Source organism: Rhinolophus sinicus, chromosome 16, assembly GCF_057876585.1.
Source record: "Rhinolophus sinicus isolate RSI-liver-muscle chromosome 16, RSI-T2T, whole genome shotgun sequence".
Lineage (NCBI taxonomy): Eukaryota > Metazoa > Chordata > Mammalia > Chiroptera > Rhinolophidae > Rhinolophus > Rhinolophus sinicus.
In genome coordinates, this window is record NC_142516.1 from 31263316 (window position 1) to 31287278 (window position 23963).

The following is a 23963-nucleotide window of genomic DNA, read 5'->3' on the forward strand; positions in this document are numbered from 1 at the left end:
GAAGTCAATACTCTTTTATTCAACATATTAAATGTGTTGTTTAACTCTGGTAACCACAGCTGTGACTTAGTTAACGATCTCAATAAATCCTACTTAAATCAGACACAGGAAAAAATTATGCAAATGAATTCTTATCTGTTTTTCTGCCCAAGGCATATTTGATAACAGATAAAACATACTCCAAATAGTCTCTACTTAATAGTCAGGAAGCCATTTGAGGTTTTATTTGGATCAAAATTAAATACAAAGAAGAAGAGAAGCCTGCTATATTCACAAATGGTTTTATTTCAGAAAGAAATTACACATTAAAAGGAGACATAGTTAAGAGCTTACATTCACATATGGAAGTGAATCTAGGAAAGTCAACAGTTATTGATACACAGAGCCACATGATTAAAAGAGACAGAACAGATAATGACAAGATAGGCTGGCCTTACATTCATCTACAAAATAATATCTTTTGTTTAAAAACAAAAAGATACTGGTCTTTAAGACAGTTCTTCAGAAACGAGTTTGTGGTTCCAGTGGACTTGAACAATCCAACCCAATGTACCCGTCTCCACACGGGCTGTATCACACCCACACGCCTCCCGCAGGATGGAAACCATCCATCAATTATACCTTGCAGCCAGATAGGATGTCTTCCACTAATCTCTTGTAAACCCAGGCATCACCCTTAAGCCTTTGCCTCCTGATACCCACCACATCGGGTTTTTGAAGCTGGCATACTTCTAGTTCAAACTGCATTGTCACTTTGCCAAAATCTGACTGTGTTTGACACTTCAGTGTATAGCTGTGAAGAACAAGATAAAAGCCAGTTAGTAGAACCATGAATATTCTGTATAATACAAGAGATTTCTAAGCCTCTAGGAGGCTGGTGGAGAAAATACACCATTATTTCCTATTAAGCAATATATTACTGCTTACAGTTTCCAAATGACCCAGCTATGCTTTAGTGATGGAGTATGACTGGTATTCTCCCAGAAGCTGAACTAGGATCTTAAGAAAGAATAAAGATGAAAAGGCTTTACCAGAATTCTCCCTTGCTCCAAGAAAAGCCCTTCTTTCATAGCTATACATGCCATTCATGCTCAAGAAATCTTCTGGCATCCTTTATGCAACTCTTTCAACAGTGTAATCCGTGAACATTAGGCCATTTCCACAATGTTCACGACAAAGGAAAGCTCAGGGAAGATTAAAAATATTTTTTGCATGCACCTCATCAGAAACTTCTGTCTTTCGTATAAATAAAGCTAAAGTCACCAAGCTGTCAGAAGGACATGTGTTTTTGAGGTTTTTCCAACAGTAATAAGGAGTTATGATTGTTACACTTTATGGCAGAGTTACAAAACAAAGACCAAGGAGATGGTACATTTCCATGGTTGAAATGTATGGCATATATAATTAGAACTGCCATGTTAACTACTCTGATAATGGAAAGGCCCAGACTAAATGAAGCCTAAAGACATCTTAAGAAATAGGTATGCTCCTGAAAAGTTGCATAAACTAAATTCATGTAAATCAATTTTTTAATTACTTCACATTATATTTTAGTTTTATTTGTCTTACTGATCTGCAATATAGACAAACAATAAATGACAGGATCGACTATTCCGCATAAATGTGGAGGAATTACTTGTATCTGTCATGTTTTATGAGTTTTCACAAAATGTCACTCTTTTTCTTATTAACTTAGTTATGTTTTGGGGCTTGACCTCTTAAAATAAGCAGTCAATATCAGACACTCAGAGGAGTAACCTGTAGTGATGGTTCCTGATGGGAAGACAAAGCCTAGAGCAATTTAGTCATATGGAAGATAAAAAGTAATTCTTCCTGATTGGAAAAAGATAATAATGGAATATAACTGAGATCAGTACAATCACACAACTGAAAAAGGTAGCTTTTGTTATTGCGCTTTGTATCAAAGAAGGTAAAAAAAAAAAGGGATCAAGGCAGAGACCTTCTGGTTCATCAGGAAGTTAGAAGAACAAATTCCTGGTTAACAGCCAGTTAGTGATGTGGTAGAGACCACATGCTGAAGAGAAGATGATTGAAAGCTTTCTGATATGGATTTGGCTGGAGGTCCTGGAACTGTGGCTGAACCCCAAGCATGAGTTAGATGTATTATAATGACATCTAAAGAAGAAAGCCAAAGTTCACATAAGGAATGCTTGCTAACATTTACAGAGAGTGAAAAGTAAAATTACTTTTGCAAAGATTGTTTCTTAAAATCTTAACTCTAGATTGACTATTCTATCTAAATGTTTTTGTTAAGTCTATTAGTGGCTCTTCTTCGCTGCATTAATAGTGAAATTTTAAAATGACACACTGAGTGGAAATGTTTGGAAATGTGAACATCTTAATCAGAAGAGGTCTGGCTATTCAGACCATGAGATCATAACCATGGAGGCTCTGATGGCAGTTCACTCAACAGTGGAAAAGAATTACAGTGAAATGACTTTCTGAAGTACTAGAAACCTAATCTTGTAAAATATCAAGTCATAAAGAAAAAGAGTTTCTATAGATCCTTGATTTGTTTGAGGTGCCTCATAAATTTAGGTTATAATTTATAAGTATTATTGTAAAGCAGAACATCAAAGGAAAATAAAGGATGTAAAAGAAAACTAGAAGAAGTTCAGATTATCTTATTTTGAAAAAGTCTAACTTCAAAAGTGGTGATAATACTTAAAAAAATTTCTAGTTCGTATCAAGCAAAAGAGATTAAATTATGAACAATGACACGACCACAAAAGCTTTTTGGAATGAGGTGGGAGAAATGTATTTTTTAAAGGGGGGAGTGGGGAATCAATCTGTGTTTTCTCAAAGCTCAAATAATATCAAGTAATACATGCAACAGCGTGTCAGTGTGCTTCTTACCCCTTCTGTACAAAGTCAACGTGCTTCTTTGGAAGAACAGACATTATTTCATTCAAGAGTTGATCTGGATTCACTAATCTGGTTGTGGTCACATTATAGTGAAGCTTGAAAAAGAAAAAGATGGGATGAGAAGTAAATCTTTATACCAACACAAAGACCACCCTACCTGATTTAGAGATCCCAAACTCCTCCATATAGAACCATTTCAAATGGAAATGTTTCAAGAAAAATACTGAAATCTACAACCAACTCTTGGTAAATTGGATTAAGATGGCACAAGGAAAGCTTAGAGAAATCAGGAACTATATCCAGATCATCCTTTTAATACTTTCCTCTTCCTCTCTTACCAATCTTTTTTAAGAAATAAATATTAAATGTCTACCCATTTGAGCTTTACCTCTTTCTCCCTTCCTCCACTATGACAGAGACAGTAACAGTCCTGAAATGTAAACCGTGGGAAGATGAAACAAATGCCCTAGAATATTTTGTTTGTATATAATTGGATATGTTTCCTTAATTCTTTCCTGATTATTAAAGAACATCATAGAATCCCAGGAGCTGATTCTATGACAATTCTATGTGAAAATGAATATAAAAAGTATTCCGTTTGAAAAAGTAGCATCAAGTTATTTTTTTTCCTCATTTAGTGAGAGCCGAGTTCTCAGATAATTTCATTCTTAACTGAATCTAACCATCCATCCATCCATCCATCCATCCATCCATCCATCCATCCATCCAACTAGCTACTAAAGGTTGACTATGTGCCAAACACTGTTTTAATAGGTCCTAGAGACAGACAGAAATCCCTATCTTCCTAGTAGTACTTCACTCAAACAAAATCATACTTTCTATGTCTTTCAGATTTGAGTTTTTATAAATAACAAAATCCTAAGCTTGGAAAACATCCAACTAAATTAAGAACCTGTGTCCCAAAGAAGAGATATATATTTCTTAGGGTGGGGTTTCCCAGAATGTAAACTATCACTGGAGATATACAAGACAACTCTGACTGGTACATGAGTAAATTTTTTTATTTTAATACTTATATATTTGTGCCAATCTGATTTAGGAAAAATATAATTAGCAAAACTAATAATACATAGTTTCCTTTTAAGTAAACATAAATTTTTTCTAAGTTAGTCATTTTAATTGTGATTGTTTCACAGGTACATCTTTAATGCTAAAAGTATGTTAACTGTACATTTTTAATATCTGCAGTTTATTGTACATCAATTGTATCCCTATAAATCTGGCGTGTTTTTTTTTTTAAAGAAAAGAGTCAATATAAAGATAATACCAGATAAATAACAGTGCAGATGATATGTTGATAGGCTGATATAAAGGTAAGTGTTAAATGACTGGCATTTGAGAAGCCCAGCTTCAAGTTACAACAGGAACAAGTGGCATAAGCTACGATAGGGCTGTCTCCTGGATCCCAATCCAGGCTCCTTCACCAAACTAAATTGGCTTTGTCAAGATAATAATAAACTGAACACTTTCAAATCACAATTTAAGTGATTCTTTTTGTAAAATAAAGAATTAATCGTACTTTATCCATTAGTGTTTGACACTGCTTAGCTTCTCAATGATATATATAATTGGACAAGTTTCCTTAATTTTCTTTATTGTTTAATGTTTTTCAGGGAAATGGTACGATGGTTTTCTTAATCCCCATGTCACGGTTTGGAATACTTTACAACTGTCTCTAACTAATCTAAGAATAAAAGGATAAAATATGCCTAATAAACAGTCATATGTAACATAAAACTTTTCAGTGTATTATGTAAATTCAACAAGGCAACAAATACTAATGGGTAAGTCCTATCTTCTTCCACTTTAAGACATAAATGGGATCCAGCACAATCTCCCTTGAAGCACCCTTCTGCCCAACAGCTCAGCATTTTCCTTCCCCCAAACTTGTCCAGATTTGCTCAAAATGAGGTCCTCAGCGTAAAAACTAGACAGAGACCCAGTCCCCAACTCACAGGGCGCACTACCATCTTCTTCCCCCTCCTCTGGGCCCACCCCTCTTGGAACACGTTTTCCTTACAGCACTGAGACCGGTGTGTCAAAGCGGCAACATCCCGTCTGCTCTCACTGCTACTCTGCGAGTCCCTCAAGGCCATGTGCTGTGTCTTATTCATCCCTTTACCTCTTACTTCCCCAAACAAAAATGCCATTCATTAAATGTTTGAATGAATGCTCAGAGAATCCAAGAAAGTAAGAAGCATTCTATACCTACTAGTGACTTCTTTTCCTTTTCCTTTCCCACCAAATAGAGTATCCACATCACTGACACGGTCAACCTTTTAAAGCATCATAAGTCTATCAAATAAGGTGCAAAGCTCCTAGCCAGCCTACCTTCCCCGCCTGTTGCTCACTATTTTCTTCACACAGACCACACTCAAAGTTCAAATGAACTTCCCGTGCACTCAGATACTCCGTGAGGGCCCCCAAGGGTACCCAGGTGTCAGAGACTCTTCTGTGGGCCAGAGCTATGACAACAGAGCTCAAGCCCCCATCCTTAAAGCCTCCTTAAGGCAGTTCCTCGTATACGCCCCATGCTCCCCCACCTCCATGTTGCCTCTGCTGTTAACCCCTCTACCTAAACTGGAATATTTGAATTATAGTTATTGCTTCTTGAAAAGGCCTGCCCTATCTAATTTACCTGTGTGTTCTCAAAGCCTACTGCACAATAACATGCATGTTTTAGATGCTCAAAAAATATGTATTAACTAAATGAATGAATAAGTAAACAAAAAATACTAATCCATTCATTTAGTACTTTTCTTTAAAAAAAAAAAAAAAAAAAAAGGAGTTCAGTAGCAGTCACCTTCTGACTTTAATCTTCATTAAAGATTTCCAGTCCACTTACCTTTAGTCTTCTTGGCCCATCTTTGGCAGAGCCCTTTCTTTTGCTCCTGGTAAGCACGGTGATAACTTTATCCAACCCCCTTTCAAGGCTCCCAAACACTTTGGTTCCTTTTCTTTTAGGAGTATCCTCTACATGTGCTTGGTTGAGATCCAGTTCCACTGAGCGACACCTTAAAAAAAAAAAAAAGCAACTCATGAGTAGAGCTGGGCCTCCTGCCTACTGGGGCCTTCACAGGTCATGCTTTTGTCCTGTTTGTTAGGTGGGCCTCATTCAGGCCAGCCCGGCTCACTCCTCAGCAGGCACAAAAGCCATCTCCCGCTGGAATGTAGCCATACCCCCCCAGCCAAATGCCACTTAGCAAAACTATTTTTCCCCCAACTTTTATTTTAATGTCAAATATACAGAAAAGTTAAATGAATAGTACAATGAATACCCATATATCCTCAGATTCAACAATTGTTAATATTTTGCCACATTTGCTTTCTCTATGTATATAGATAGATAATAAATGCATTAAATATATGTACATCTTTGCTGAGCCATATGAAAGTAACCCATCTGAAGATATCATGATACTTCACTCTGAAACACTTCAGCAAACATCGCCAATAAATAAGGACATTCTCCTCCATAACCACAATACCATTAGAACATCAAGAAAATTAATAACGCCACAGTATCATCTAATAGCTAGTTCGCATTCTAATTCTCTCAATTGTCCTCAAAATGGATCCTGCTTAAAATAATAGCGATAAAAGACAATGAAGGGTTACCTATGCTGCTGAACCATTCATACAAGAACAGATTTTCTCACCCCTTAGTATCTTTACTGTTTGAGCGACTGTTACCGTCAGTGGATGTCTATACTCTGCGGGCAGAAGTGTAGGGAAATATGGGCCTGAGAGAATAAAACCAGGGCCACTGTCTTCCCAGCCCGCTGTCCTTTAAATGGAGGTGCCAGCGCCACTGCTGACGAGTTTCACAATTCTCCCCTGTGAGGAAGGCAGTGGCAACAGCTCCCATAATGACCACAGACCAGCCTCCACACACAGACATCCCTACAGTCTCCGACAGAATCTACATCATGGTTTACCTTAAACGGGTGTAGCATATATGAAAAAAGGAAATCTGGTTACATATACTAAAGATCAAAGAATCTAAAAAACAGAACACTTACCGCCTCTCAGGACTAATGACACCTGTGATTAACTTCTCTGTTCCGGCTGAATTGACTGGCATTTTAATTGGGGTTTCTTTCAGGCACTGGTTTCTAACTATTAGAAAAACAACAAACACAAACCGTATGTAGTTGACATGCTACGGTTTCAAAATTTCTATCAATAATGCATACATCACCTCATTCATTGACTCAGAAATACTATAATCACTTGCCTGGTGATGTTAAGGCTCTAATTCTTTAAATAAATGTTTGTGTAATTTATAATAAAAACATCATTTTCCTTTGCATGTGTCACTCTTCTTTTTCTTCACTGCAAAACTGAGGCCATGCTTATGATTTTATTATAAATATCATGAGATCTAAATAGATAATATAAATACAGATTTTGTGATTACTGATTCTCCTTTCTATAAATAAAAGGCAATATGTATTTATACAATAACTCAATTTATGCCTTTAATTGACATAGTATTGAGAGGTGTTAATTCAAGTCACAGCCCTATTCAACTATTAGCTTGACAACCCCTGTAAATGCTTGACAGAAGTTATTAAAGAGAAATGAGCTTTGGTCATTTTTATATTCCCTATTCCAGAATTTTGTGTTTTATTCTAGCAGGACTTTGTATCCCAGATAGTTTGTAACAAATTTGCATTAACCAATATGGTTACTATGCTAAGTGAAATAAGACAGAGAAAGATAAATACCATATGATTTCACCTATATGTAGAATCTAAAAAACAAAATAAATGAACAAATGAAACAGAAACAAACTCATAGATACAGAGAACAAATTGATGGCCATTAGATGGAAGGGGGATTGGGAGGCTCGATGAAAAAGGTGAAAAGGATTAAAAAGTACAAATTGCCAGTTATAAAAATAGTCACAGGGATGTAAAATACAGCATAGGGGATATAGTCAATAATATTATAACTACGAATGATGTCAGATAGGTACTAGATTTATTGAGCTGAGCACGTCATATGTTATAAAAATGTCTAACCACTATGCTGTACTCCTGAAACTAATATAATATTGAATGTCAACTGTAATTGAAAATTTTTAAAATGTTAAAATAAGAAAATAAATAAAAGTTGTATACCTTTAAAGATAATATTATTCACTTTATAATAAATATACAATACTAAGTTTTTAAAAAGAGATTGGATGTTTAGTTTTGTTTATAACTCTTCAGCACTATTCCCAACGATTCCACAAGAACAAGAAAATAAGATCAATCAACATGTATGAAAACAGTTTTCATCTCTGTATACTTTGTACTACTGTACAGAGTTACCCTTCAACAAAATGTCACTGACTGGATTAAACAGGACTCAGAAAAATGAAATTAATGTTTATGTCAAAAATGAGTCAGAGAGAAAGTAAAATGCAAAGCACTAATGGAAGCTATCAATCGGGGTTTCAGGTACTTGCTCCCATAGGCAGTGCTTATGTTTAAAGAAAAACAGCAATAATAGCTTTTGACCAGCATAATCTTTCTCACAGGGACAAGACATGTAAACTGATGACACTTTAAGATTATAAATTCTAAATTATCCATATTTCAAAACCTTCAGAATTACATAAAAGTAGAAAATATCAATATTGAAGGGACTAAGGCATCGAAGGCTTTTTTGTAAAAGCCTTGAATGAGCTAACGTGAGCTAACGGTCCATCTTATCTCCCTGCCCAACCCCACTCCTCACAAAGGATGTTGTACCTATATTAAGAGAAATAACTTACCAGAAATAGCTCCCCCACACACACACACACACAGGGAAAAGATGGAATAGCAAACACTATTGAGGTCCTACTACGTGCAGGTGTTACCTCACTGAACCCTCATAACAACCACAGGCAGCCATACACACACACACACACACACACACACACACACACACATCATCATCACACCAAACGAGCCTCACAATTTTGGGGAAAGTGTTGTTTGAGTTGATGGACTGGAGAATGTGATTAACAGGACTTGTTGCAAATATTCTGACAAAGTTTTTCAGCTTTTTATATATAAGAGGGAGAACTCTGGAACTGGCTATCAGCCCCATTAGCAAACTGGAAGCACAAAGACAGGATGCAGTTCAGTAGCAGTTAACATGGCAATGTTTCAGAGTTTGGGTTCGTTAGGATCTTAACATTTCACAAGAGTAGATCACAACTGCTGGGAAAAAGGTTAATATAAAGTTTAGATATCATTTTAAAAAGTGACATAGACTCTATCTCGGTAAATAAAGTTCCTTCAAGCTCTAATTTATTCATTCCTTCATTCAACAGATATGGTCCCCACTATATACCAGGCATTGGGCACCTACTATGTACCAGACAACAAATATGGCCCCTCTTACGTAGTACGCCGTGTTGCAATAAACATGGCAGACACTCTACTTTTATGATGCTGTCTTACCCTGATAAGACCCAGTAGTAGAAAACTGGGTAAAGTTCTAGGCACTGTTTTAAAAGGAACACTCACAAAATAAAATGTCTAGATGAGGCCAGCAACTAAAACACTGAGGTGTCATAAAGGAAACAGCTTAAATAATTGGTGATGATTAAGCCGAAGAGAGGAAACCAAGGAAATGAGAGAGTTGTAATATCTGCGCATGGATATCCGGAAGGGCATCACAGATTTACCCAGCCTGCTGGTGTGTAGGCAGTAATACAACGAGGCAGAGAAGGATCAGCAGAGATTTCAGTTTAGTCATTATAAGTGAGGGCAAAGGGGCAAACAAAGTCTAAACCTAGATGTATGACCTTGGGCAAAGCACTTCCCATGTCTGAATCTCAGGTTTCTCAGCTATAAAAAAGGCAAGTGGGTTAAATGAGCTCTAACTTGCCTTTCAGCTTTGATATTCTGTGATACTATGATTCAACTTTACGTATGTGAAAAAGAGAAAAACTCAGTATCATTTGAGAAAAATGACAAGGTGACTAATATGCTTTCATTTCAACTAATGCAAATAACACATAATAAAAAAACAGTTTGGCTTCTCCTAGAAATTCCTGAGAGCGATGCTAGTCATTCCTGACCTGCTACACGTTTATTTAGCATGGTACCCTGTTTCCCTGAAAATAAGATCTAGCCGGACAATCAGCTCTCATGCATCTTTTGGAGCAAGACCCAGTCTTATTTTACTATAATATAAAACTGGGTCTTATATAATAATATAATATAATATAATATAATATAATATAATATAATATAATATAATATAATATAATACCGGGTTTTATATTAATTTTTGCTCCAAAGATGCATTAGAGCTGATTGTCTGGCTAGGTCTTATTTTTGGGGAAATACGGCAAGAACAATAGAATTTAATGGTGTTTCAGCAAATACCTTTCGAGGGTGTAGTGTAACGATTTGGTGTAGTGAGTATTTCTCTTTTATGCTGGTTCTTATTAACTGGAGTCTTTGGCTCAGGAAATACAAAGCACTCTTCATTCTTTACAGCAGACTTAGGAGTATATACATTCTCTTTGTTCTCTAATTTATTGGCAGATGCTCTGCATAAAACTGGAGTTAATGATTTAGATTCCGGACCATTTGATTCTGTCCAATGCTTCGCAAACTGGAAAAAAAAAGTCACGGGATAAAGCACACTGAAGAAGAAGAAAGTCAATTTCTTTACAACATGCCTTAATCATTTGCAAATTACCTTGTACCTTTTTTTATTAAAATGAAATACTACCAAAAGGATATTATTGGCAATACCAAGAAATTTGAAAATGGATATTCAGTTCTCTTTAGTACGCGTACACATAGATCACTTTAGTCCATTCTATTGACAGATAGTTTTCGATGTTTCAGACTAAATGTTTACTCAAACATACCCAGGTCCTGGGCAATATTGAGAATGGCCACAAATAAATCCCTAAAAATTGCTTCCTATTCCTAGATTGCCATGATTTGTCTCTAATTTGTACCAAAAAATAAAAGTTTAGTCAATGATTAGGGCAGGAAAACCAATTTAAAATGCTCTAACAGATATGCTGATAGAAAATACTTTTTAATTTATAGTTGAGCTTGTAAAATAGTAAGGAAAGGCCTCAGAGGTCAAACTAATATAGGAGCATAAATCCATAAAATGTAACCAAGGATGAGACTACCCACTTCCCTAAGGGCATCTACCTACTTTATCAGATAACCTACAGCTTGAGTTTTAACAGCCATGGAAGCCGTAGACCTACACGAAACACTAAGTTAGATCCAAAGCTCCCATGAAAAGCCAGGAGAGGCTATAACTAAAATGAAACAGTGAACTAAATATAAATCTGTCCTGCAAAGAACTCGGCAAGAAAATGGTCTGTCTTGGCCTTAGCTCTGAAAGAGAAAATAAAGTCTCCTTTAATAATTTGTAAGCAACCATAGGACAGTCTTTACATAGGCTTGGGACCCAAATTCATATTATGTGGATGGTCCCAGAAATCTCAAGCCTAGAATTTAATTTAAAGTAGTCCTAAATTGGTTGTGTTCCAGGAGCATAGTAGAAGCAAACACAACTCCTATCTAAAAGAAAAGCTTCAACCCAGCACAACCCAAGCTCTCAACCCTTAATCTTAGCCTCAGTGTATTCCACAGAGCCTTTTTTATAATTGGGAAGAACACAGAATGTCTGCTATCGTGCTAGGACCACTAAGTGTAGTAATAAAAGAAAAAGGTATTAAAGGCATAAGACTTGGAAGAAATAAAACTGTCATCCATAGATGATATAATTCTCTATGTAGAACACTCAAAAGAATATACAGACAAATTATAAGAATTAAAGAGTTTAGGAAAGTTGTTGAATATAAGATCAATACACAAAAGTCAATTTCATATTTGTACGCCAGTCCAGATGGTAAAAACATGAGATTTTTTAATACCTACCATTCCCAATAGTAATAAAAAATAAAAGTACCTAGAAATAAATCTAATAAAAAGATATGTAAGACTTTTTGGGAAAAATTTAGAAAAGTTTATTGAAAGCAATTAACTAAAACCTAATAAATGGAGAGGTATATTGTGTTTATGGGTAGGGGAGTTAAGGATCCAGATTTCAATTTTCCCCAAAGTGAATCTTAAATTCAATGTAATTTCAATTTTTGAGTATGTGAAATTTGTCAAGATGATTCTAAAATGTATATGGAAATGCAAATAGACAAGAATAGCCAAGACATTCCTAAGGAAAAGTAAGAGGAAATTGGCCAACCAGATAAAAGAACTATTATAAAATTAATTAAGATGCGTGGTATTGCTACAAATAAACCAACAAAATAAAATATAGACCAGAAACAGACATATGCGTATGACAATTTGATACATCGTACACGTACCTGAGTAGATAGGCGGGGAAAGAGTGGACTGGTACACTGATAATATGGTGCTGGTACAACTGATAATATGAGAGAAAAATTGGTTCCTTACCTCATACCATACAGGAGAATTAATTCCCGACAGATTAAAAACTTAAATGTGAAAGGAAAAACTTTAAAACATTTAGAAGCAATATATGTGAATGCATTTACGACTTTTGGATAAGGAAGGACTTGTAAAAAGACACAAAAATTACAAACCATAAAGGAAAATGCTGACAACTTCTGACTCTTTAAAATTAATGACGTCTGTCATCAAAGTAAAAAAGCAAGTGACAAACTCGATAATATATCTGTAATACATATCCAACAAAGTATCAGAATTAAGATTGAGATCTCCTTCGATACAACAAGAAAAAAGAAACAATCCAACAGAAAAATACGCAAAGCACGTGAAAAACCATTTCATAGACAAGGAAATACCATTGACTAATTAATGCATGAAAAGATGCCTAAGTAATCAGAAAAGTATAAATTAAAACCATAGTGAAATATCACTTTACACTCCCCAGATTAGAAAATATTAAATAGCTAAAAATATCAAATATGTGGAACAATGGGAACACTCTTCCGCTGGCTGAAGTACAATTAACACATTCACTTTGGGGGGAAAACTGGCATTATCTGGTTAAGGTTGAAGATACGCATTCAATTTTTAAGTATATATCCTGTAGAACTCCTGCACATACGTAATGGGCCTTGCGCTGCACAAGAGTTAACATAGCAGGTTCTGGCTGGAGTCTAGGAACTCAAGCTTTCTAAAAGTTCCCAACACTGATAAGTCTGTCTATATCACTGGGGCACTGAGCCCTGCTACACCATGGTGTGGACTGTACAGTGTGATTTATGGTGAACGCCTGCTTTCCTTCTGGAAGTCTACTAGTTCTATGATTGTGACTGATCACACAGGCAAAGAGGGCCTGAGTAAACAGCCCCCAAGAAAAGCTTCGTATTCTGAATCTCTGGTGCGCTTCGCTAAGCAGAAACACGCATACCTGCAGCTGTATTCCACTACTGAAGGAAAAAGTACACTCTGTGTGGCCCCCTCAGCAAGTGGAGGGAAAATATTAACTATACATGCAAGAAGCTCAACAAACTCCAAGTAGGATAAAAAGATTATTGAAAGGAGAGGAAAACAGATCAGTTGCTGTTCTGAGTTGGGAGGAAGGAGGAGGTGACTACCAAGGGTCATGAGGAAATTGAGGGGGGCAACAGAACTGTTCTTGATTCTGGTGGGGGTCCCACTACTGTATGCATTTGCCAAAACGTAGAATTGTACACTAAAATGGTGAATTTAACTACATATAAATTATACCTCATTTAAAAAAGAGAAAAGAAAAGGAAAAGAAGCAGGAAAGTGTTCCACAATAGAATCTTGGCTTTCTTCAACGTGGAAATAATTGGTTTCTCTTTCATTCATATCCCAAATACTCTCAGTAATGTTTTCAGTGGTTTAGGAATTCATTAAATTTGCAAGCACATACTAGATCACATGTTAGAGTCCTGATGTTTGTAAAACTGAGACAACGTGTCCTGCTTTAAATAGAAATAAAGTTAACCAACCTGTGGTGTTCGGGGAGTAGCCACATCTGCTGAGGAACTGTCGTCACACCATTCACAGTCTATTAATCCAGCCACATAATTTTCATCACTTGTGGTCACATCTTCTAGACTTAAGTTCTTTGACTGTTCAAAAATAGAAGAACTTAGAGACAACACCACCATGACTCAATTTTTAAAATAGTATATTCCTGGCACAGGGCAAAGCCCTGGAAGCAGAAACAAATGAAATGGTATGTTGAAGGAGTTGGCCATTCATTACAGAAAACAGGAAGTCAAAAATTTTTAATTCAGATTATTTGATAGGAGAATCTCCTAATTTTCAAAAAATATGTCTTGGTACATTCTTATGTTTATGGCATACTACTTAGCTTATCACTTTCAGATAATCTCTATAATGCCAGTCAAATAACTTCTTTGCAAATCTACAAATAAAAAGCTCTGACAAAGTAGAAGATGGAAGAGAAACAACTTTGAAATACAAGTTTCTTAGCTATAAGAACACAGAGTAGTTCGCAATTTCTACTAGGAACAAATTAATTCTAAGACAGTGGAGTATAATTGTATTTTTTATTTCTCCCTTCTTCATCTTCCCTTAACATTTAGTTAACCTGGCCAGGCAATTTTACTTGAATTTCTTACACCTCATCCTTTCTTTGCTAGTCCCACTGCCACTGTTCTAATTCAAGGACAAATCTTCTCACACCTGAACTATCGAAACATCAATGTGGTCTCTGCCACCAATCTTTCCACCCTCTCAGCCAGGGATGACAGAGTTCTCTAGAACTGCCACTTACCATCAACTGCACCTAGTTACATCAGTGCTAGGCTGAGAGAAATACGAAAGCTAAGTCTAGGCTCAGTGGGGAACAGTACAGTTTGTATGAATGATGGCTGTCATGGGTACTACAGTAGAGAGTAGCAGCACACACACATCCCTGACCAATTCTATATACCACTGGATGAACTTTTTTTTTTTTAAGATTTCTTTTCTTCTTTTTTTTTTATTGGGGAGCAGTGTGTTTCTCCAGGGCCCATCAGCTCCAAGTCATTGTCCTTTAATCTAATTGTGGAGGGTGCAGTTCAGCTCCAAATCCAGTCGCAGTTTTCAATCTTTAGTTGCAGGGGACACAGCCCACTATCCCATGGGGGAATTGAATCGTCAACCTTGTTGCTCAGAGCTCGCCCGGCTGCCCCGGATGAATTTTTTTTAATTACAGTCATGTCAGTGATTTGTCGTGTCTTGTTCAAAAATCCATGGTTCCTCCTATTATCTAGAGTGTAAAGTCTAACCCCTGTAACATGGCATTTCAAGGCTCTCTACAATCTAACTCTCACCTACCCTTCCAGCTCACTCATTGCTTCTCTTCCACTCTCACTTTTCCCCTGCTTGAACTTTTCATTTCAGCCAAACAAGTCTAGCCACTATCGACAGAATATATCCAGCACTTGTAGGTGCCTGAGCTTGTGCTAATTCCATTTATCTTGCTCTAAATATCGTTCTTCTTTTTCGTTTTTCTAAACTTGACTATGGATCTGGTTTGGATAACCCATGGGGTCACCCTCATCCCCTAAGGCCTCTGGAGCACACCTCTGCCCCTTACCTGGCACTAACCATCTACTCTGATGTGGTGTTACCTATACATATGTGTTGCCTCAACTTAACTGTTAGGGAGCAAGTACCACACTTTGTAGAGATTTGTTTCCCAAGAGCCATGGACGGAGCCTGAAAATGCTGATGATGTTGATGATAATGTGGTCTTTTATGATTCTTGAATCAGACTGTATTATTGTTTCACTGAAACTGCCATCTACTGATTAACAGTTCAGGATCACTTACTTTCTTATAAACCACACCCCAAAGAAATAAAATGATTTGATCAAGGGGGAGAATAGAACCAAGAGACTGTATGGCTTGCTTCAAGTCTCAATGATTTGCATAAAGATCAGAAAAGAACTCAACATTTGATTACCACTTTATTTCATTATTAAAATGTGTATCTGCTATAAAAAATCGATTCAATGATATGAATACCCAAATAATTAAATTTTAGGTAAATGCTCATTAGAGCAAAGAAGTGTAAATATATTCCCAGATCTTTTCCACTCGGATACTTTATGAATCATATAAGCAGATGAACTGAGGCCGGTTCCATCCAGATACAAGAAAATCCAATGGCTTAGGGAAGTGTCCCAGACCTCTTAATTGAGGTATCATGAATTTAAAAATGTAGTTGAAGTAGTTATTCTAAGTACACAGGTATTTAATGCCTTTCTGAAATGACCTTGAAGCAAAGGGCATGCTTTTGTGTCCTTGATTCTGAGAGTTTAAAGGGTTTGGTGATGTGGGCTGGTGGCTGATGGGCTGATCACAAAACCTATGGACAAAAGATCTGCCTGTGCGTGGAGTATTCACCAGCCCAACAAAACTCTCTAAGAACAGAACAGAAAACCATCCCAGGAGTAAGATTAGTTCGCTTCAGAGATTTCTTTACACAACAGGCCACTTGTGCTAGGATTTTTTAGTTCTTAGTTTGGTCAAAGACTAACTGGGGAGGGAAGAAGGGAGACAAGCCAGGTCTGGCATGGACATAGGACCCACCGTACCTGCAGCCACACGACTGACAAGTGCCAGGAGATCTATCTGAATGAGGTGTTAAAGGGAATTCAACAAAAGGTCATGAAAGAAGTGGCATTTTAACATTTTTTAACGGAGTTTTGAGACTTAAAGAAAAACAAAAACCACTTCGCCCACATAATCATTTGGGTTATACTGGTTTCCACGCACAGCGCCAACTATCTCTCTCTGAGGATAACAAAAGTACAGTTCCCTAGTGCTAAAATCATTTAAACTACACCTGAATTAACTGGAGGGAAGACTATAGCACAAAGTTCCACACCCATCAGGCAAAGTATTTGGAAGGCAGAATTTTAAGCCATGGGAGATATAATGAATCACACAGAAAGCAGGCTAATGTGAGCACTCGGGAATGACATGGTGCTTGCAAGTGTGTACAGCTTCTCCGCCACTCTAAATGTTCGTGACAAAGAAAATGAGACGAAGGTGACAAAACAGAAAAAAATAATCTGGTTACAACTAACTCATACAAGGAATTTCAGTTGCATGAGCTGTTGCTACTGTTCAAAACAAATAAAAAGCTAAACCCTTAACATAAATGAGTATCAAAATATTCATTGAAATATTTCATGTCTTATAAAGTATAATACGTCCCATATTCACAGGTCTTACTACCAGTAATTTTTTAAATTACCTGTAATTCAATTACACTGTGTCTTTTAAAACCACTTACATGTACATACATTGCATAAATAAGCATACTTTAAAAAGACCAGAAAGACACAGTAAAATACCGGAGGTGCCAAAAAAAATGTATGTAAGTGGACACTTTCATCAATGTTGCTCAAGCAGTAGTTCGCCATAATCAGAAGTGTCTAGACACTGATGGTAACCACTTTGAGCACCTCTTGTAATTGCAGAAGTCAAACGTGACTTGTATTCATCTTATACATTTTTTTGGCACCCTCTGTATAAACTACATTATCTATAGATAGTAAGTTTCAAGTAAATACTATTTTATTTTAGCTTATCTGTGGCTTAAAATTTTTCTACAATAACCAGGAATTACTTTTGTGGGGAAAAAAAGGAGAAGGGAGGATTTTCTTTTTTTTTAAATGCCATGTTAACATTCAAAATTTAAAAGTTCAGGTTCTGAATTATCCATTTCCCTCATCAAAAATATTTACATCATAAAATGTCTTGCCTCTGGCTCCTTAATACCAGCAAAGATAACTTTCCCAGTGGTGTACCCACTCATGAACAGGGCAGGCACGTGGCAAGAGCAGTAGGTGTTCACACAAAACATTCTCACATTTACCTTGACGTTTGTGAGTGGGGTACCACAGGAAACAGGAGGAAGCCTTAAACGAACTGGTCTTCCTCGAGCCTTCTTGGCTAGCAGCAGAAGATAGGTAGCTGTGAGGTGATCATACTGCCACTGGAGGAAAAGAAAATCAAGTTGTTTAGAAGACTAAAGGCATTTTTTGAAATAATGTTCTACTTTAATTTTTTCTCAATGTAACAGACATTTAGAATTTAAAACATTTTTCAGCTTTACAAGGAATATAATGAAAAAACAGCTATCTCCTACACCACACACCCAATTTCTACTCACCAGAAAGAACTACTTTTCAACATCTTAGCTCTTTTTTCTATATTTCTAAATTAATTTTTATACAGCTTTAATTTTTTTCAGCTTCAGATATTAACTATAGATTTCCTACTGGTTAAAATAAGAATTTCGCTCTACTAACAACTCCTTCCTTCCCCACACACATCTCCTCCCTGTATCTTCCTGCTACTATAATTTTATCATAATTTGTAATAAATCAACATTTACATTATTATATTTAAATACATAGTATTCACAACCAAGTAAAGGTAATATTCACACGTTTAATTAATACCCTGACACCAACCAATCAGAAGAGAGGCCAAGTGGTGAGCAGGATGGGGGGGGGGGATGGGCCAGGTCAATTATTAACCTTTTAATTGATGCCTTCAAGGTGGGACTGGAGGGAGATGCCTAGGGCCTAGCAGAGGTAGGCCAACAGGGAGGGCCCTCTGGGTAATAGTTATTTACCAATCAGTGTATACATATTAGTATCTTAGCAACTAGTATGGCCACAATAGATGAGTTATCAGCCCTGCAGCTAAACCACACAGGGTGCTATCCTTGCATTTCCTTCTTTAATAACTTTGTTTTTCCTGAAGTTAAAAACTAAAAAGAGGCAGTTATTTGTCTTACTAACTCAACTCTACATTCTTCAACACTCTTTACCTCCTCTGAGTATGCTCACACACATCAGCTAATGTGTCTCATCTGATGTCTGCATTCCATGCGCCACTCTGGATTGGCTTCTTTCTCAGCCTGCCATTCAACTGTCCATCTAGGGGTTCCCTTCGCCTCTGTCCTAAATGTATGCTGTTTCCTAGACCCTAAGTGTTCCTATTTCTTGGTTTGTTTTCTTGCTCTGGTGAAACACATCCTCCAGTAACTTCCTGAGCATGGATGAATAGGAGGTAAATTTTAGAGATCTCGCATGTCTGATAAATGACTGCATTCTATCCACACACTTGCTTCTACTTTGGCTGAGTATAGAATTCTAGGTTGATAATAATTTTCAATTTTGAAGGCACTGTTCTATGGTCATCTCACTTCTGGTATAGCTATTGAAAAATCTAAAGTCTTTCCGGCTCCCAACACTGTGTATAATCTTCTGGTTTTTGTCTCTACAAACTTTTTTGATCTTCTCTTTCATTTTCTGAAATTTCACTAAAACAGGCCTTTAGGTGGATCTATTTTCATCCATTTGCCAACTGTTGGTTAAGGCCCTATGTTCTTAGAAACTGTTCTGGAATATTTCTTCTTGTATCATTTCTTTGATGGTTTCTTCCCCTCTTTCTTCTCTGTTTTATCTTCCTGCAACTTATATTATTTATATGTTGGAATTTTCTTACCCCTTCTCTTCTACTTTGGTATCTCTTTGTCTCTAGGTTCTACTTTTGAAAGATTTCACATTAACTCATTTCAGACATTTCTACTGAGCTTTTCATTTCCATGGTCATATTTAAACATTTTAAGACCTGTTTTTTGAAATGTTCCTTTTTAGTCATCTTATTGTTATTTCAAGAAAGAAATAGCTTCTCTTACCTCTGAGAATATTATCGTTTCTTAGCCATTTTCTTCCATTCCCTGTTAATCTATTTTTTTCTGAGTATCTTTATTTTTTCTTCCTTCTCCCTCCCAACTCCACACCATTTGTTTTGACCTTCAGCTTTCATGTTAGAAACTTTCCTCAAATGTCTGGTGATCTTTGGCTCTCTGTCTCTAAAAGTGAAGAATTATAATACACAGCTAATTAAAGGCTCTGTGTAGTCTGGGGCTGCTCATTACCTTGAGGACTTTTCTCTAAAGTGAATAGACAGGAAACCTGAACTCCCAACCATTGCTATAGTAGGTGTTTTTTTTCTTGGGTTGTCCCTACAGATGAATCTTCCAATATTTTCCCACCCCCACTGCAAATAGGATAAAATCCTAGTTCCAGCATTCTCAGAGTTGAACAGTGAAGGGATTCAGAGGCAATGGTTCACTGTCCAGTAAGGACTGTGTGTGTCCATGCATCCTTTTCACAATGACTCATCACCTCCACCTGAGCTGTGTGTGGTACAAGAAGAGTGTTTCTTGTTCAATGTCTCCAATCTTCAGCCGGGGTGGGGAAGAGGCAGCATAAAGTAGAGAAAGTGATACAGGGTTCTAACTGCTTCCAATACAGATTTTCAACCAATCTTCCTGGTTTCCAACCTGCTCACTTCCCTGACTTCAGAGGTTCCTAGCACCGCTGATCCCTGAGCCTTTCTGGAGCTCGAGTGCTCTAATCAATTTATTACCCTTTCCCATCGCAGGCATTTAGCTTTCAGCTCTCTCCAGATTGCTATGCCAGCTGCCACTTATCTATTTTAGAACTTCCAAAATCTTAGAACTTCCATTACTTCTGTCTTCTCTTTTATTCTCTTTATTGTGAATTTTTTGCCTTTTCATCCCTTTATTGTTAGTTTAGTGGGGTTTTAGGAAGTGTTGGAGGCAAACATATATGCTCAACCCATGTGTTTAACTGAAAGTTTCTAAATAATGTACTCATAAGACTATGAGGCTCTGCCCTGTAAAAGTGTTAAATTTTAATAATACTGAATAATATTTAATGCTATGTATCTCCTCGCAAAGTATATGCTCCAAAGAGGCTACTATCAATTCTGTTTTTATTTATAAATTTTAACAGTTAATACTTTAGATGGCCACAATCATAGTATATGCTTTGAAATTTATATAATGGATCTATCCATCTAATAGGAGAAATATAAACTATAGTGGTACCTCGGTTTTTGAATGTTAACGTTCCGGAGACCGTTCGAGTTCTGAAACGTTCGAAAACTGAGGCACGGTTTCCCCATAGAAAGCAATGCAAAATGGATTCATCTGTTCCATACCTTTAAAATAAACCCCAAAAACTGCAAATTTAGCATAAGTTTTACTATCTAATGATACCATAGATCCATAAAATTTACAGTGTTTGTAAACAGAAATGTTCGTCAACAGAGAAGTTCGAAAACCAAGGTACCACTGTACTGTGATAAATCATCATGAATATTGACTTTGATACAGAAAGACAGAAAAGGTTTCATGGAGAAAGTACTTGGGAACTGGGTGAAAACTATGTAGCTATAATCACTCTCCACTTTCCAACGACTACAATAAAGACTTTTTCCCCACCTCCCATATCTATGGTCTCATGTATGATAGCCACCTTTCTGAAGATGCCATAAACTAATTAGAGACAATGGCTCAGAAACAAGTTACCACTTGCTTATCAACAATGGCATAACCCAGCCAATGTAAATACGTGTAATACCTAGACAGTGCTAAGAGGTTTAGATAGTTTTTAAAGCATGCTTAGGAGTTTTACAACCATCCTCTAAACCCTCTTTTTCCCTAGGCAAAAACGTATCCTTTTTATAACTTTTTTGCCATAGCCACTGAATACTTCTCATTATGAGAAGGTAGATGCACAGGGGAGTTCTGTGTTGAACAGCAGATAAATCAACACATCAGTCACACTTTCAGGTGTTATCAGTCCACAAGTCTAACACAACCAATGTCTATCTCCCTTATGTTTTAGACAGTGCCCTCTTTTGAAAGTCCAATGTCTGAAAGTAAGGCAATAGGTTTACCTGTTACAAAGAAGTTACCATTTCTAGAAAACTAAACACATTTTTAGTCCCCAGTTATTGTTCAAGCAGGCCAAAGAACTACCCAGGCACTTGGGCTGAGGAGAGGCAGCTGCTGGTACACAGGGCTTGAGAAACTGAAGAGCGGCCCTCTATCCTTCCCCTGACATGCTCCCAAGTCTCTCAATATTTAAACTCCTGCCACCAGAATACATGGAATTTGCACTGCAGGGCTGGAGGGAAGGGATGTCTTGGTCTGAACAGGTTCTCATATGCACATGTTACCCTCAGTGAAGTTCGCCTCCCAGATGACTGGCTGTTCGCACAATCCAGAGCAACTCACAGCTGGAAGAATAGAGGGAAAGTAAGGAAAGCAATGAGGTGGAAGCTCTAGTACCACTTTTGGGGATCTCAAGAGGGCTGCAATGAGATAGCTCAAAATCATGAGACATATGACACTCTGACTTCTGCATATAAAGGCAGTTTGAGTGTTCATATATATGAATACAATATAAAAATGTGAGGTCTATGGATTGAATGTTTGGGAATAATACTGTTTCTCTGCACGAAGATCAGCAGCACCAAACTAGCATGGATCACACTAAATTTCTCTCTGTGTCCTGTCTAACCACCCCCAAAAGCGAGCGTAGAGCTCCCAAGATGCCAGTAATATTAACAGATCACAGCTGATCTCAAACCTGGTTTACCTGAGGCTCTTTAAACTAGAAAGTACCCAGGACCAGTGTGAACTCTGAGACTATCTAGACCAGGATTTCTCAACCTCAACACTATTAGCATTTGGCCCGGACAATTCTTTGTTATAAAGGACTATTCTGTATATTGTAGTAACAACCCTGGCCTCTACCCGCTAGATGCCATTAGCACATACACACACCCCAGCTGTGACAACGAAAAACATTCCAAGTGGCAAACTCACTCCCAGTTGAAAATCACTGACTTAGACCAATGCTTCTCAAGCTTTGACGTACACATGAATCCCTTTCGGACTGTATCAAGATGCAGATTCCAATTCAGTAAGTTTGGGGTGGGGCCTGAGATTCTGCATTTCTAATAAGCACCACAGGATGCTGATGCTGCTGGTCCTAGGACACATTTGGAATAGCAAGACTCTAGAGTAGTGCTTCTCAATTCCTGGCTGCACACTGCAATCATTTGGGATGCTTTTAAAAGTTCTCATGCCTAGGCCATACCTTGACCAATGAAATCATAATCTCCAGGAGTGGGACCTAGGCATTAGGACTAACGTTCCCAGGTGATTCCAATGGTCAGCTGAGGTTGAGAAGACGTATTCTACTCTTCCCTAGGACTGGGAAATAAGTATAGACAGGCACTGAAGAATGAGGAAAGGGACAGAAGACAAGGTAGCCACATAGCCAGTGATTGCAGTGATGCAACCACAAGCCAAGGAATGCTAGCAGCCACCAGAAACTGGAGAGGCAAGGAATGGACCCTCCCTGAGAGCCCTGGAGAGAGCATGGCCCAGCCAACACTTTGATTTTGAGCTTCTGGCCTCCAGAACTGTGAAAGAATGAATTTCTGCAGTTTGAAACCACTAATCTGTGGTACTTTGGTATAGCAGCCCAGGGAAGATAGTACAAACAGTGAGGTGAAGCGCTGTAAGGGCACAGAGAAGAGGCTCCACAGCCACGCCAGGATCTGCCTCAAGTTAGGAAGTCTAAAGAATGAAACCATGGTCCAGAACTGGGCTCCAAAGACAGTCTGAGACTGATTATTTGGGTCCAATAATGTTAATTGCTAAAGAAATTAAGGAAACATTATCCTTGATGGTCACACCCAAGGCCACCTAGTTGTCCATATCCAGGCCCACAGCTGGGAAAATGCACGGACAGAATCAGAGAGCACGAATCCAAGTGCAGCAGGCCCTCCCAGGCCTCCTTAGGTGACGGCCGTTTTCTCACAACTGCACTTTCAATGCAGCAGACCCTGTTAACAATCCATGTAACCAGCCATGAACTTTCTTCTTTGCTTCTTTTAGAACTCAAGGAAGAGATGGAACTTACCTGACATTACCTGCAAACAATTAAACAGGCAAAGAAACTCGTAAGGGGGGGGGGGGGGGAGAATGAGGAAAGAGTACAAAAAAGAGAAACTATTGCTTTCCTCACAGCATTCTTGATCTCTCTCATGCCTAGCTAGCAGAATAATGGATCTTTAGAGAGATGTAACACTAGAAAACAATCTCTATCATGCTTTATTATCTATTTTGTTTTCTGTATCAGAAAAAAACAATTGCTCATTCCATTTCACTTCTAAGTTTGA

At 37.5% G+C, this 23963-nt stretch overlaps 1 protein-coding gene across 1 annotated transcript in view; it reads right to left on the reverse strand.

The window, feature by feature from the left end:
• Positions 1-265: 265 nt before the first annotated feature.
• Positions 266-23963, reverse strand: part of MELK (maternal embryonic leucine zipper kinase) — a 64394-nt gene continuing 40696 nt past the window's right edge. The window contains exons 12-18 of the mRNA XM_019729271.3: positions 17755-17874; positions 13862-13984; positions 10284-10515; positions 6930-7026; positions 5753-5921; positions 2878-2981; positions 266-793 (exon numbers count right to left, since the gene is read on the reverse strand). Coding sequence (XP_019584830.2) covers positions 616-793; positions 2878-2981; positions 5753-5921; positions 6930-7026; positions 10284-10515; positions 13862-13984; positions 17755-17874 — 1023 coding nt within the window. The 3' untranslated portion in view covers positions 266-615. The remainder of the gene's footprint in view (positions 794-2877; positions 2982-5752; positions 5922-6929; positions 7027-10283; positions 10516-13861; positions 13985-17754; positions 17875-23963) is intronic.